Genomic DNA, 16,819 nt, shown 5'->3' with positions numbered 1-16,819 from the left:
CCTGACGTGCCAGCGTTCCCGGAATTTCCTGCGCATATTGCAGAGATCACGGGATGCCGGCACGTCAGGACATACAGATGGACCGCAAACGTCATCAGGGGGATTGCTTGTGAGGAAATACAAGAAATAGCCAAGCCCCCGTATACAAACTGCCGCCTCGAGCCACAAAGGATTGTGAGACAAATGTCATCAGGACCTGAAAGGAAGCGCTAGGCCTGGGGGGACCATATAATGGAGAAAAAGAAGACGATCCACGGCAGAGCGGTATAGCAAGTAAATGTAAAACTAGCATAATTATTCATAAAGGGCCGGATAGTTAAAAGTTAGTTAACCTCAGAATACCCCTTTAATAAGTCTCCCCCACTCGCCCCGTAAGTAGTCCCCTGGGAGGGAGCCATATTTGCCTAGTTCCATCTTCTCCGGCTTTAATCACACCCCCTCAATGATTGACAGCCCTCGTCATTGCTCTTCTTCCTAAGAAGGCAGATCAGAGTGATATCGCAGGCCATGCCCGGGTTGTCTATCACACCGAGGGGGCGTGATTACAGCTGGAGAAGACAGGACTAGGTGAGTATAACTCTCTCCCACTACTTAAGGGGCCGGTGGAGGAGACTTACTAACTTCATATCCTCACCATTCCTGCGGGAACCCTCCCCCCCCCCCCCCCCCCCGGATTGGGGGGAAGAAGATTTTATCATATAAAATGCAATGCCACGTCATATATGGTAAAATCTCATGATTGGTCCCTTTAAAGCTTCCATGTCAATGTCTGAATCCCCAGATCTATGCATAGTGTTGTAAACTATTAGATAACTGCGTATCATAGAAAATAAACTAGGATGTTGGAGTTTCAATAACCAAGCTGATCAAAGCAAACTGTAGAACCCTCTATGTAATCCTCTATTATGAACAAAAGAGTGAATCATCCATACACCGCAGAGTACTGTAGTGTTGTCGAGGACACTTTCTGCACTGATTTTGTTGTACATCCACCCACTAGAAAAGATGTGGGCAAGGTAAAAGCTATTGAAGATGATTCTCTCAGGTCACAATGCAATATCTACAGTTCATCTTCATCCTTATCTAACTACAGCCTCCTCAGCACTTCCTAATAAGAGAAAAAGGCTCTTGCTAAATCTTGAAATCAGAAATATATGAAAATAAGAGAATGGCACTTTTTTCAAGAACTGAATTGAAAATTAATAATGACTTGGCAGATCAAAATCATTTATTTATAGTATATGGATACTATTAGTTCAACAGTCATACACTTTTCCAATAGACTTTCTGATCAAGTTACAGCAATTCGCCCAGGGCATGACTATTTAAAGCCCAAAGCACATTTTTGTTCTTACTTTATACTTTATATTGCCAAAACACTAACTTCATTGTGTTTCTACTACAAATGTAATTTACTTACTGTTCTACAGTCTCTGCAGTGTCATGTTTACTGTGAAGCTATTCTCTGACAGGTCAGGTCCTTATCAGCCATTCTCTCCTTTCCTGAATGAACTTCTAAGCTCATTTATGACCACATCAAAGTTTGATCTGGTCATAAATCAATGTAGACATTGAGAGAGATTCTCAAAGAATTTTGCGCCCCAAAAAATCAATTTTGCGCCAAAATTTTGGCACAAAAAGTGTTGACTACATTTTCAATGAGCTTTGTGCTGCAGTTTACACTGTTCACGTCAGTGTCCACGTATATTGTCTGCTTTCGATGATATTTTTAAAGGGGTGAGAGTCCAGTTGACATCAAAAATTTCACACCTGATTTTTGATTTTTATTTCATTTTTTTTCTTGGTCACTGCACTCATATTTAAGCTCAGAAATGTTTTATTTATAGAGTTATTGCTTGTCTGGGCACTAGTAACCAAGGAATATTTCATGACATGTTTCCGCCAGAATTTTCTGGGATGTAAAATTTGGCACAAAAATTGGCCATTTTGGTGCCAAAATTGTCGATTTTGGCACCAAACTTGGCAATTTTGGCACAAAAAAATCCAATATGACTGCTACAAAAAAACAAAAACGTTGGCACAAAAAAAAAAGAGTGGCGTGAAAATGAATTTTCACATATTTTCAAAGCAGCACAAAAGACCATTGAAAATGCGAGGAGAAAAAAAAAAGGTGTGAATAATATCTCTGGAACAGAAATTACAGTAGTTTTTGAGAATCTTCCCCATTGGCTCAACAGCAGTAAGATAAGGGCCAATTCAAACTAACTTTTCTCTCTTGCAAGTTTACTCACAGAAAGCTTGCAAGTTCTTCACCCTCTCTGGGCAATAGTAAACTTCAGTGGTATAGAAGATGCCCCAAGCATTAAAGGGAACCTTTCACCATGAAAATGCTATTTAATCTATCGGCCTCATTTTATAGAGCAGAAATGACTAAGCAAATAAATTGATACTATATATATGTTTGTGAGAAAAGATTAAAAATAACGTCATTTATTGAGTGAAATCTCTGATGTTTAGGAATGAGTGACACTGTCCACCGGACTCCTTAGAATACAAATAGCAGGGATTTCTAAATATATGACAAAGGAGAAAAAGCAGAAATCTTCAGCTCACCTCCCACTGGTCTTGCACGGATCCTCAGCCTGGCCTGGCTTAATACACATAGCAAAGAAAGAGGAAAGTTGATCCAGCAATTCCGCTAAAACATCGATTTATTGGTTATTCAGCAGCATAAAATATCCCACATGGATAGCATTCACCACACACCACCTGGCCAGTGATTCACAGCAAAATGGACGCATTTCGAGTGCATTCCGCACGTTTTAGCGGAATTGCTGGATCGATTTTCCTCTTTATTTGCTATTTCTAAATATATACAGAATTTTTTTTCTCACATAGATATATAATGCATTTAGAAAGTTTTAATACCCTTTTGTATATATTTTCAAATTTTGTTATGAAAATTAAGTATTTGCCCCATTGTTCTGGACTCAATAGCCCATAAAGAAAATAGAACTTTTTGCAAATGTATTAAAGTCAACCTAACACCTAGTTCACCCACGCTAACTTTAATACACAGGGTTATAGTGCAGAAAAATTGGATTAAAAAATGATGTATTATCCACCTGAATCTGTGGTCCGGCTCTGAAGATATTAGCTGTAGGGTCCATTGCTTTTATGTTCGCACAATGTAGATGGAAGCCAGTGTTTTGAGCTTCCCTACCTTGACCCTACTCTGCTCCAATATGCCTGCATACCTTGCCCTCTAAAGACTATGTAAAGATTATGAATATTTATGAGGTGAGCCGGCATATCGGAGCAGAGTGGACTGAGGCAGGAAAGCTCAGGACACCGGCTCTTTTTGGCCTTAATTCTAAGTGTCATATCTGGAGGAAACCAGCCACTGCCCATCACTTGCTCAATACCATTCCTACAATGAAGCATGGGCGGTGCAAACATAAGGCTGTGAGGGTGTTTTAGCCGGCAAAGGTATGTGTATGTGTTTATAAATATTTAAATATATGCATACCATGTTGAATGGTCCAAATCGATGCAAAACTATATAACAGGAAAAGCCTCAGTATATGCCCCTCTATTCGTATCTAAATAGACATTCTCTTGACACTGTTCAAGTCTATAGAGAATTGTATTTATATTAAGACAAAGAATCAGATCCATAGTAAGCCTTATGTAGTACTCTTATTCCATTAGTATGTTTTGTAAAAGTATAGAAACTGGTTATATAGAAAAAAACAAGACGGTATTGTCCGGTACTTGCATGTCACATTTGTAATTAAAAATCATTGGCGTCACAAATATCGCACATGGAGCTAAATGCAAAAATTAATTGTCAATAAATATGACTGCATTACTTAGTACAGAACTATGTCCAGAGATGTTTACATATTTTTTTTAATTAATATAGAAACACGGGTTACTAGAATCCATTGTGTTGACATACACTAAATAACATAAGCATAGGAATCAATCAATCAATCTTAGTGACCAACAACAATCTTTGGTTCCAAGTGAATTGAACATTAGAATGATAAATGTGACACTCCACTTTGTCATTCACAGGAATCATGGCCTAGAAGCAGATTATACGCATCAAAATAAAACCCACAGCTTTATCAGTGCTGGGAAATATCTTGAATTGAGCTGATGGAAAGACAAGTACTGTTTTCCCATGAATGCTATTTTCTTGTTAAATTGAAAAACGTGAAAAATACACCTCTCTGAATTCACCTTCCGGCTTTTGTAGATCCTCTCATGAAAGCAATTTACATGTAAGAAAGCCGTGCCAGTAAACTCTGCTCAACCTCTAATAGAAAAATAACAGCAACATAAACATAAGTTCAAATGTTTGATTTATGAAAGTGTTCTGGATTGTGATCTATCTGCCACATATAGGAAGTCTGACAATATAGGAAAAGCTATTTTATTATCTACTCTACATAGACAAAAGTAATTGAATCATTGTGTTATAATATTTTGGAAATTTGGCACACAGAAATGTAATCTAAAATGGATACTCCAGTGGAAAACAAATGTTTACAATTCAACTGGTGCCAGAAAGTTATACAGATTTATAAATTACTTCCAGTACTTATCAGCTGCTGTATGCTCCACATGAAGTTGTGTAGTTCTTTCCAGTCTGACCACAGTGCCCTCTGCTGCCACCTCTGTCCATGTCAGGAACTGTCCAGAGCAGGAGAGGTTTGCTTTGGGGATTTGCTCATACTCTGGAGCTAACAGCAGCTTATAAGTACTCGAAGGATTAAGATTTTTAAATGTAAGTAATTTACAAATCTGTATAACTTTCTAGCACCAGTTGATTTGAAAACGTTTGTTTTCCACCGGAGTATGCCTTCAACCCCATTATGATGGAACGGAAGTATTGCTGTAAGAAGAGGGAAGATCCAGTAGACCCGCAAGCCCTAAAAGTTATACTATAGTGGTATGTGTATAGAAAAATACATAAATGGACTATTAATCCCTTAAGGACCCAGCCCATTTTCACCTTAAGGACCCGGCCATTTTTTGAACATCTGACCACTGTCACTTTAAGCATTAGTAACTCTGGGATGCTTTTACTTTTCATTCTGATTCCGATATTGTTTTTTCGTGACATATTCTACTTTATGTAAGTGGTACATTTTTGTCGATACTTGCATCATTTCTTGGTAAAAAATAAAAAAATGTGATGAAAAATTTGAAAATGTTGAATTTTTTTTTTACTTTGAAACTCTCTGCTTATAAGGAAAATAGACATAACAAATAAATGATATATTGATTCACATATACAATATGTCTACTTTATATTTTCATCATAAAGTTGACATTGACTTTTAGAAGACATTAGAGGGCTTTAAAGTTCAGCAGCAATTTTAAAATTTTTCACACAATTTTCAAAATCGGAATTTTTCAGGGACCAGTTTTGTTTTGAAGTGGATTTGAAGGGCCTTCATGTTAGAAATACCCCATAAATGACCCCATTATAAAAACTGCACGCCTCAAAGTGTACAAAATGACATTCAGAAAGTGTGTTAACCGTTTATGTGTTTCACAGGAATAGCAGCAAAGTGAAGGAGAAAATTCAAAATCTTAATTTTTTACACTCGCATGTTCTTGTAGACCCAGTTTTTGAAATTTAACAAGGGGTAAAAGGAGAAATAGCCCCCCAAAATGTGTAACCCAATTTCTCTCGAATAAGGAAATACCTCATATGTGGATGTAAAGTGTTAAGCAGGCACAGTAGAGGGCTCAGAAGGGAAGGAGCTACAATGGGATTTTGGAAAGTGAGTTTTTCTGAAATGGTTTTTGGGGGGCATGTCACATTTAGGAAGCCCCTATGGTGCCAGAACAACAGAACAACAAAAAAAAAAAAAACAACTTGGCATACTATTTTGGAAACTACACCCCTCAAGGAACGTAACAAGGGGTACAGTGAGCCTTAACACCCCACATGTGTTTAACGACTTTTCATTAAAGTCGGATGTGTAAATAAATTTTTACATTTTTTTAATTTTTTTCACTAACATGCAGTTTTTTCCCCAAATGTTACCTTTTTACAAGGGGTAATTGGAGAAAATGCCCCAAAATTTGTAACCCATCTCTTCTGAGTATGGAAATACCCCATGTGTGGACGTCAAGTGCACTGTGGGCGCACTACAATGCTCAGAAGAGAAGAAGTCACATTTGGCGTTTGGAAAGCAAATTTTGCTGAAATGGTTTTTGGGGGGCATGTCGCATTTAGGAAGCCCCTATGGTGCCAGAACAGCATTAAAGAAAAATGGCATACTATTTTGGAACCTACACCCCTCAAGGAATGTAACAAGGGGTACAGTGAGCCTCAACACCCCACAGATGTTTGACAAATTTCCTCTAAAGTTGGACGTGAAAATGAAAAATTTTATTTTTTTCACAAAAATGCTGGTGTTACCCCAGATTGTTCATTTTACCCCAAATGTGGAAGTAAAGTGCTCTGCGGGCAAACCACTATACTCAGAAGAGAAGGAGCGTCATTGAGGTTTTGGAGAGAGAATTTGGTTGGAATAGAAGTCGGGGGCCATGTGCATTTACAGATTGGGCTACAAATTTTGGGAACTTTTTTCCTATTCTCCTTTGTGAAAATGAAAAATGTAGTGTAACACCAGCATTTTAGTGAAAACATATATTTTTTTTTCATTTTCACATCCAATTTTAACAAAAATGTATCAAACACCTGTGGGGTGTTAAGGCTCACTATACTCCTTGTTACATTCCGTGATGGGTGTAGTTTCCAAATTGGGTCACATGTGGGTATTTCATTGTTTTGCGTTTATGTCAGAACCACTGTAATATCAGCCACCCCTGTGCAAATCACCAGTTTAGGCCTCAAATGTACATGGTGCGCTCTCATTCCTGAGCCTTGTTGTGTGCCTGCAGATCACTTTACACCCACATATGGGGTAGTTCCGTACTCAGGAGAAATTGCGTTACAATTTTTTAAGGTCTTTTTTTCCTTTTACAGCTGGTGAAAATTAAAAGTATCGGGCAACACGAGCATGTTAGTGTAAAAAATTAAACATTTTTACACTAACATGCTGGTGTAGACCCCAAATTTACCTTTTCATAAGGGGTAAGAGGAGAAAAAGCCCCCCAAAATTTGTAACGCAATTTCTCCCGAGTAGGGAAATATCACATATGTGGCAGTAAAGTGTTGCCTTGAAATACGACAGGGCTCCAAAGAGAGAGAGAGCGCCATGCGCATTTGAGGTCTGTTTTGGGGATTTGCATCCGCCTCCAAAATACCCTAAGGCAGTGTTCCCCAAACAGGATGTCTCCAGCTGTTGCAAAACTCCCAGCATGCCTTGACAGTCAGTGGCTGTCCAGCAATACGGGGAGTTGTTGTTTTTCAACACCTGGAGGCTCCATTTTGGAAACAATGCTGTACAAGATGTTTTTTTTTTGTTGGGGTGACTGTGTAAGGGGGTGTATATGTAGTGTTTTACTTTTTATTTTGTGTAGTTTAGGGTAGTGTTTTTAGGGTAAATTCACACGGGTGGGGGTTTACAGTGAGTTTTTCGCTGGGAGTTTGCGCTGGGGTGGAAAATTTGCGGCATCTCAAATTTGCAGCAGAAAACTCGCTATAAACCCCCACCCGTGTGAATGTACCCTGTATCTCCAGCTGTTGCAAAACTACAAATCCCAGCATTCACTGGCAGACCATACATTCTGGGAGTTGTAGTTATGCAACAGCTGGAGGCACATTGGTTGTGCAACACTGACAGTTTGTTACTTAACTCAGTGTTTCACAACCAGTGTGCCTCTAGCTGTTGCAAAACTCGAACTCCCAGCATGTACAGTCTATCAGTGCATGCTGGGAGTTGAATTTTTACAACAGCTGGAGACACACTAGTTGTGAAACCCTGAGTTAAGCATGCATTGACAGTCAAAGGGCATGCTGAGAGTTGTAGTTTTGCAACAGCTGGAGGCACACTGCTACAACTCCCAGCATGCCCTTTGTTAGCCTGTGCATGCTGGGAGTTGTAGTTATGCAACAGCTGGATGCACACTTTTTCATAGAAAAAATGTGCCTCCAGCTCTTGCATAACTACAACCCCCAGCATGCACAGACTACCAAAGGGCATGCTGGGAGTTGTAGTTGGAACTCAAGCTATTGTAAAACTACAACTCCCAGTATGCCCTTTGGCTCTGCATGGTGAGAGTTGTTGCTAAGCAACAGCAGGAGGTGAAGCCTGTTCAGGGGATCGTCGAGGGACCGCCGACACCGCTCCTTAAGGGAGAGGTAGCAGACCCCTGCTGGCCCCTATCGCCACCCCGATCACCGCCCCAATCACCGCCCAGCAGGGCAATGATTGGTCGGTCGTTCCGACCAATCAGTCACGTGATCATGAGGTGGCACCTGTGCCACCTCACTCCTTCTTCACTCCTTCACTCCTTCTTGGACAGCACCATAAACCCTTTTTTTTTTACGGGTCACAGAGACCCGATTGACCCGAAATTGCTGCAAACCCCCAGGGGTTTGCACAGGGTGCCTGCTAAATGATTTCACCAGGCATCCCGGTCTGGTTACCGCCCGGCGCGCAGCGGGGACCAAAATTCCCAAGAGCGTACAGGTATGCCCTGGGTCATTAAGTACCAAGAAGCCAGGGCGTACCCATACACCCTGGATCCTTAAATGGTTAAAGGGGTACTCTGGAGGAGAAAAAAAATGAACTCAACTTGTGCAAGAAAATTATACAGGTTTGTATATTACATCTATTTAAAGATATTTAGCCTTTTGGTACTTATCAGCTGCTGTATGCTCCCGAGGAAGTTTTGTACTTTTTTTTTCAATCTGACCACAGTGTTCTCTATTGCCACCTCTGTCCATGTCAGAAACTGGCCAGAGCAGGAGCAACTTTTCTATAACAAACCTTCTCGGCACCAGGCAGTTCCTGACATGGACAGGTATGTCACCAAAGAGCACTGTGGTAAGATTGGAAAGAGCTACAAAACTTCCTCTGGGGCATACAACAGTTTATAAGTACTGGAAAACTTCAGATTTTTAAGTTGACGTAATTTACTTTTGGAATGGATGTTATGTGACCACTGCAGCAAATCAGCGGCCTCGACAATTAGGTCCCTTATTTCTGGCAGCATACCTCAATAATAGGAGCCATGATGGCAAAAGTATAGAGCATGACCACTAAGTTTGAATATGTTATTTTAATGCATTTGGGGACTTTTTTTTCTCAAATATGTATAACCCCTGATGGATGTAATTATAGAGTCAGGGGGTTTAAATATTTTACATTGAGGGGTGTGTATGCCTAATACACACCCCCTGATTATATAATTACAGCCATCACATATACATTCTCCTTATAAAATTTAAATTCAATTTCATTGTCAGACAAATAATAAACTCCTATATCTCAGGAATGGGAGGGCTTATCAAGAAACAATAAACGGGTGTGTGATTAGGGTACTGTAAGTTAGATTTTTTCGGAGGTTGGCCACAGGTTATCTTGTCCGTCCCTTAACATCTTATCCACTATCCAAAGTATAGGGAATAAGATGTCTGACCCTGGAGGTCCTGCCGCTGGGACCCCCGCGATCTCCCTGCAGCATCTGGCATTCATTTAGAATGGCAGCTGCGGCACCTGAGGCTCATGACATCATGCCTGCAGCCCCCAATGATGTCATGCCTCCCCTCCTTAATGCAAGTCTATGGGATTTGTGTCGTGGCCCAGCATGGGAGGTGTTACTCTGTACCACTGCTGCCCTGTTAGGCAGCCTCCCTTCAGTGTCCCCTGGACCCCGTGTACTTGTTTCCCCCCTGTATATATGTTTTGCTATGTATTATAATATATATAATGTGTTGTTGCTTTAAGAAATGTACCATGTGATTGGAACCCAGGAGGTAAAAAGTGACCAGGTGATCCCAGGGGTGACCTATGGGCTCTCTGCTATTCTCCCCCATATAAGCCCTGGGAGGAGCTAGCTCCCTCTCTTTGAGCTCTGCTCTTTCTGATAAGCTGAGGTCCAGTCAAGTCGAGTCCTAGTGTGTGTCTACAGCCATAGCTTTGTCAGTCGTCAGTCAAGTCAGTCCCTGTCAGCATCTGTCAAGTCAACATGGCCTGCATTAAATTGTCCAGTCCCAGCAAGCCCTTAAGGTCTCTTAGCCACTGGTCAGCTCTGAGGGCCCTGGCTGAACTGTATAGAATTTGCCATCTGTCTATCCTCAGTAAAGCTACCGTTATCTGTAACTTGGAGTTGCAGTCATTATTGCTCCATGCCTAGCCCAGGATCTAGCGGTATACGTTTGGGTGATATCGAGGATAAACCACACCCTGGCATCACGAATACAAGGGGTTAATTCCATCTGCCCAAAGGGTAACAACATCTGCCCTGCATCACACCCTGTTATTAAACTTGCATTGAGAGGGGGTGTGACATCACTAGGGGGCATGGCCATGACGTCACGAGTGTCCGATGCTCGAAGTTTGCTCTGTGCACCGGATGACAGGAGTGCCGAAGCGGAGATCGCAGGGGACCCCCACGATTAGACATCTTATCCCCTATCCTTTGCATAGAGGATAAGATGTCTACGGGCGGAGTACCCCTTTAAGGGAACAGCTCAAGCAGAACTGATGCACTGTGTTATGTCTGAGAGGGTGGAGAATGAAATGTGGGTTTCTCTCTGGATTTTCCTTGAACCTTTGGCATGCACCAAGAGCACAGGCTCTATGCTAAACATAAGAAGTCTATTATTTTGATAAAAATTGTGAACTTGTATTTATAATTTGTCTTGGTACTGAGATGCAGGAGATGCAAAAGTATTTATTCGGTAGTTTAAACATTTTACTACCATTTTCATAGACCATCAAATCATTATTCATGTCATGAATGCCCATTGAATGTTCGGCAATAAATGTGAATTAGAAGATGGAAGTTTTTCTCAGAAACCAATAACCTACGGAATTTACATAACCCCGGCATTTTAGCTGTGAAAACTAAACGAAATATACAGTGCATGACACAAACACAAGATCTTGGTGAAAGCTTGGAAAGGTCTCTAGTTATTAGAATTTTATTCCTATCATTATGAAGACAGTTATGGTTTGGCAGGCTCTGAAAATGGCCCGCCTGTTCTGCTAAGCATAATAATGGCTTTCTTATACAGTCACCACTTGGTTTTAATAAATAATAGAGCTCGAGCACATCAAATCTTCGCACTTCACATTTCATTTAGTTCAGTTGAGCTTTGGTGCAAGTCGCTTGAATAGCGTAATCATAAGTGACAATAGTTTAACAATACGATGCCCACGGCCCATCTGCTGTGGAAGTATCTCATGGAAATTGTAACTTTTCTAAAATTAGAGCCATTGTTGTCTTATTCACATGCGCTTGGCCACTACAGATTATTATGTACACAAGGAAAGGATTGGAATGTACAACCCTGAAGAGTCATAAAACCTTTGCCCCGTCTTATCTCAAATTATCTTCTGCACAATTCACAATCTTTTATTTGTAATTTACAGAATGTTCTGTTATAATATCACAGAAGAGACACAATTTGTATATTTCTCTGGATCAACACAGTAGAGACACATTAGCGGTATAGGTTGAACTTGATGGACATTTGTTTTTTTTTCAACTTTATAAACTATGTAACTATGAATTTTCTGCCTTTTTCTTAATAGATTTCTATTTGCGGAAGAATCATAAACTGTTTTTTAAAGGGGCACTTAGCTTCTAGACATATTATCCCCTATCCAAAGGATAGGGGATAGGATGTCTGATCGTGGGGGTCCTGCCGTTGGGGACCCCCGCGATCTCGGCTGCGGCACCCCAGACATCCGCTGCACCGAGTGAACTTCGCTCCGTGCTGGATGACTGGCGATGCAGGGCGGAAGCTCGTGATGTCACGCTCCGCTCGTGACATCACAGCCATGCCCCCTTAATGCAAGTCTATGGGAGGGGGAATGATGGCAGTCACACCCTCTCCCATAGACTTGCATGGAGGGGGTTTGGCTGTGACATCCCGAGCGGGGCGTGACCGTGACATCGCGATCCTCTGGCGCTGCACCTGATGCTCTAAATGAATGTTGGGTGCAGCAGGAAGATCACTGGGGACCCCCCGCGATCAGACATTTTATCCCATATCTTTGCATAGGGGATAAGGTGTCTATGGGCGGAGTACCACTTTACCACTTTAAGTTTGAAAGTAGATGAAGAAAAATGGAACAATTTAAGTACGTGTTCCAAGAATGTATTGTTATATACTTTTGCTTTCTAACATTTAAAATTCTCAAAGTTTTGTTCAAAACTTAGTTCCACAAAAAAGTTCAACATTTGCATGTCTTGGAGGTGGAGGTTGACACTTTTTCAGAAGTGGGCAAGGCTTATCAGGGGTGTGGCCTCCAGCAGCTTGAAACATTTATCATATTTATGTCAGAAAGTGTTGTAAATTATAGCAGAAATCTAAGCCAATAATTTTGATATATTTTTTCCATAAAGGTTCTTAACTTTGGAGAAAAGACGTCTTAGGGGTCATTTGATCACAATGTACAATATATGAACAGACAGTACAGAATCTTTCTAGTGATCTTTTATACCTAGGCCAGCACAGATGAAGATTCTTTACTGTTAGAGCAGTGAGACTGTTGGACTCTCTGCCCCATGATGTTTTGATGTCTGACTCAATAAACAAGTTTAAGGGACCTGCATCTTTTTCTAGTAAAATATAACATTACAAGTTATGGGAAATAGATTTCTGGAGACAGGGCGTTTATTCAGGCATTTCTTCTGAAGACGTATTGGAGTCAATAAGTAATTTTTTTTTTTGTTATGGGTAATTGGCATCAGTGTTATGGGATTTTTCCTTCCTCTGGATCAAGACTGTAAGGTTATAGATAGAACTCGATGGACTCTTATGTTTTTTTTAACCATATGACCATCTGAACTATGTAACTATGTTCTTAAAGATACTATCACAGGATAAATAAGGCACAAGAGGCATAAGAATATATTTGTTTTAAATGTTAATCCTACTCCTGTATATAAAAATATTGCATAAAAAGTACTGCTGATGAACATTGTGAAACGATTTCACACAGAATTTCGATAAAAATCAAATTTATCCGAATCTACATTTTTTGGGTTTCCTTTCTGCCAAATCTCTGACATTAGCAAGGATTCCAATTTCTTCTAAAAACAGTACCACACCTATTCTAAAGTTGTGTGTGATCTTGCAGCTTAATTCCATTATAGTGGATTAAACCAAGTTATAATACCACACACAACCTGTTATGCGCATTTGTAATAAGATGTACCTACGTATGAATCCGACAAAAAAAAATCCTGGTATATTTATGAAATGCCATATTTAGAAACACTTATAGAAAGGAACATAATCTAAAATATGGAGGCAGCGTGCATAAATTGTCCATCAATGTTATCTTAACATGTATCAATAAATAATTTTTATTCTTATTGCAAACATTTTCTATGGCAATGTCCATTATAAATGGAGCTTGTTGCTAGGTACATGTCCCCCATCTCATTTATATTCTACCATCTCCATTACAATTACAACAATTTATAAAGGCTGTTAACAATAGGTCAGTGGTTCAACTCTTAACATGGTGGCTGCCGCCTCTTTGATAACGAATGAACGTGTCATCTACAGAAGCCTTTAAATGTTATAATGAACTTTATTATACTCACATAATTCGAGGCAAGATCTGGGTGAAGGTAATCTATTCCTGAAATCAAAAGACATTTATTAAACAAGTCTGAAAAACACATGCATCCTACAGATAAATGAGGACAAATGTAAGAGACTTCTGAGGATTAACTAGAATGTTTTCCATCTGACACTTTATGCGCTCAATTTATGCATAACACAGACATTTATCAGGACAGAAATGACAAGAGGATGACATGAGTCAGGCCCTCTAAAAGGAAAGAAATTGGATTGTTTTAGTGGAAGTTGTAAATGGAAGTTAAATTGATAACTACTGCAAGAGCTTCACAATTTCAATTCACTCTTTTTTGTTTTGAAACTGATTTAAATATTTTAAAAAAATCCCTTAGTAATATTGAAGTTATTCGAACAATACATTCATCGTTCTACCTGCTTATTTCACAGTACAAAGAGGATGCACCTACCCAAATTTTATTTACATTTATTTTACAATGCATTTGGAAAGGCTTCAGACTCTATCACTTTAACCCCTTAAAGGACATCTGCAGCGGTACAAACACTTATCCCCTATCCTCAAGATAGGGGATAAGTGTTTGATTGCGGGGGGTCCGAATGCTGGGGCCCCCGGTGATCTCCTGTACGGGGCCGTGGCTCTCCTGTGTAGGGGGCGTGCCGGCCGCAGCATGACGTTGCGGCCGGCACGCCTACTCCATACATCTCTATGGGAGAGGCGGAGAGGCAGCATTTGTGCCTCCCCGCATCCCCCATAGAACTGTATGGGGACGGGGAGGAGACGGGGCATCACCGTCAACCTCTAGGTCGATGCTACGTCACCATGGGTGCTAATGTAGGTGCCCCGTTAGGGAGATCGATAGGGGATAAGTGTAATTCCGCTGCAATTGTCCTTTAAGGACATAGTGTTTTTCCGCTTTTGCGCTTTAGTTTTTTCCTCCTTACATTTTAAAAATCATAACCCTTTCAATTTGGATAATGCTTCTAAAAATTCTTATGATGGCTTATTTTTTGTTACCCAAAAATCTATGGCGAAATGGAAAAAAATTGTGCAACAAAATGGAAGAAAGACACCATTTTGTAAATTTTGGGGGCTTCCGTTTCTATGCAGTAAATTTTTCGGTAAAAATGTCACCTTATCTTTATTCTGTAGGTCCATATGATTATAATGATACCCTACTTATATAGGTTTGATTTTGTTGTACTTCTGAAAAAAATCATAACTACACGTTGGAAAATGTATACGTTTAAAATTGTCCTCTTCTGATCTGACCCCTATAACTTTTTTATTTTTCCACATACGGGGTGGTATGGGTGCTAATTTTTTGCGCCATGATCTAAAGTTTTTATCGGTATTATTTTTGTTTTGATCTGACTTTTTGATCGATTTTTATATATATATATATATATATATATATATATATATATATATATATATATATTTTTTTTTTTTTTTTTTTTTTTATGGTATAAAAAGTGACCAAAAAGACGCAATTTTGGACTTTGTAATTTTTTTGCGTGTATGCCATTGACCGTGCGGTTTAACTAACAATATATTTTTATAGTTCGGACATTTACACATGCGGTGATACCATATATGTTTATTTTTATTTACATAGTTTTTTTTTATGGGAAAGGGGGGAGTGATTCAAACTTTTATTAGGGAAGGGGTTAAATCATCTTTATTAACTTTTTTTTCACTTTTTTTTTGCAATGTTGTAGCCCCTACAGGGGAGTATAACATGCAGTACATTGATTCAATACACTGAACAATGCCTTTGCATTGCATTGATCAGTATTATTGGCGGTTGATTGCTCAAGCCTGGACATCAGGCTTGGAGCAATCAATCGCCGATTGGACACGCAGAAGGAAGGTAAGACACCCTCCTGCTGCGTCCTAGCTGATCAGGACATTGCGATTTTACCACGATGGTCCCAATTAGCCGGGAAGCTTTTACTTTCACTTTAGACCCAGTGATCAACTTTGATTGCCATGTCTAAAGAGTTAATGCCGGAACGGCGATGTCCGGCATTAGCCACGGATCCTGGCTGCTGATAGCAGCCGGGACCATGCGGGTATGATGCGAGCTCAGCTCCTGACCTTACTTCATAACCCTCCCGTGCCGCAGTGCCGTATAAACTTGGTGTTTTGCGGCAAGGGGTTAAAAAGATACTCCAGAATGTGAAATTCCGGAGATACACAAGATTGTGAGGGTTCTCCTAATCCTGGGCCCCTGCCATCAGATGCTTATTCCCTTTCCTTCCTAGAGCTGGCCACCCCACTAATTGCAGCATAAGAATATGTGAAAAAGGCAATAGGGTCTGAAGACTTTCCAAATGCATTGTGCGATAAAGCACAGTATCAGTAAATAAAAATAAAAATTAAAAAGGATTAAAAGGACATTTTTAATGGTGCTCTCTATAAGAGATGGACTAAGAGGAGACGGGAACAATGTTTTCTAATGGAAAAAAAAGAAAAAAGTCTGCTATACCTCTGTGCAAACCAGCAAATGTGTAGTCTATTGTTGTTGTCTATTTGAAAAAAACTTGTTATGCGTTATGGGGTGTTACAATTTCCCCTTACTCAGGCATGGAGGAGTTAATTTAATGAATAGCAGGGAATGGACAAATGACATGATCTGAAAAATTAATATTCTAATATATAGGTAGCTGCTCTTTTCCCCAATGTTACGGCTGTGGTGAGGTAGATCCACTAACCTGTGAGGATGGGTTCGTGGGCCTTGCCAGAAAGAGGAGTCTAATGTGCTGCTAGTTTTCACCAGCGCCCACCGCAAAACGGGATGGACTTGCTGCGGCAGGTGGCCCCCAGGTCACTACCCCTGATACGACTTGTACCCACAGGCAGCAGAAGTATAATTTGGCACAGGAAGGATGAGGCACAGACAAAGTCAGGACAGGCAGGAGAACAGGGCTGACGGCAATGAAGCAAGGTCAGGTCATGTAGCAAGAGGTGAGAAGGCAGGCAGCACAGGAGCAAGGTCAGGATACATAGCAAGAGGTCAGATACACGGCAAGGCAAGACACAAGTAAACGCTTGCTCTCAGGCAATAAAGGCACAAAGATCCGGCAAGGATTAAAGGAGGTGCAGGGTTACAGAGGGTCAAATGAGACCAGCACCAATCA

The 16,819-nt window shown here is 40.2% G+C and overlaps 1 protein-coding gene across 1 annotated transcript in view; it reads right to left on the bottom strand.

Moving 5' to 3' along the window:
- The window catches only part of PCSK2 (proprotein convertase subtilisin/kexin type 2), a 221,046-nt gene that overhangs the window by 44,903 nt on the left and 159,324 nt on the right, over positions 1-16,819 (bottom strand). Inside the window, exon 5 of the mRNA XM_056567901.1 lies at positions 13,684-13,721. Within this exon, the coding sequence (XP_056423876.1) occupies positions 13,684-13,721 (38 nt within the window). The remainder of the gene's footprint in view (positions 1-13,683; positions 13,722-16,819) is intronic.

This window comes from Hyla sarda, chromosome 3 (assembly GCF_029499605.1).
Source record: "Hyla sarda isolate aHylSar1 chromosome 3, aHylSar1.hap1, whole genome shotgun sequence".
NCBI lineage: Eukaryota > Metazoa > Chordata > Amphibia > Anura > Hylidae > Hyla > Hyla sarda.
This window is presented reverse-complemented; position numbering and strand designations above follow the sequence as displayed.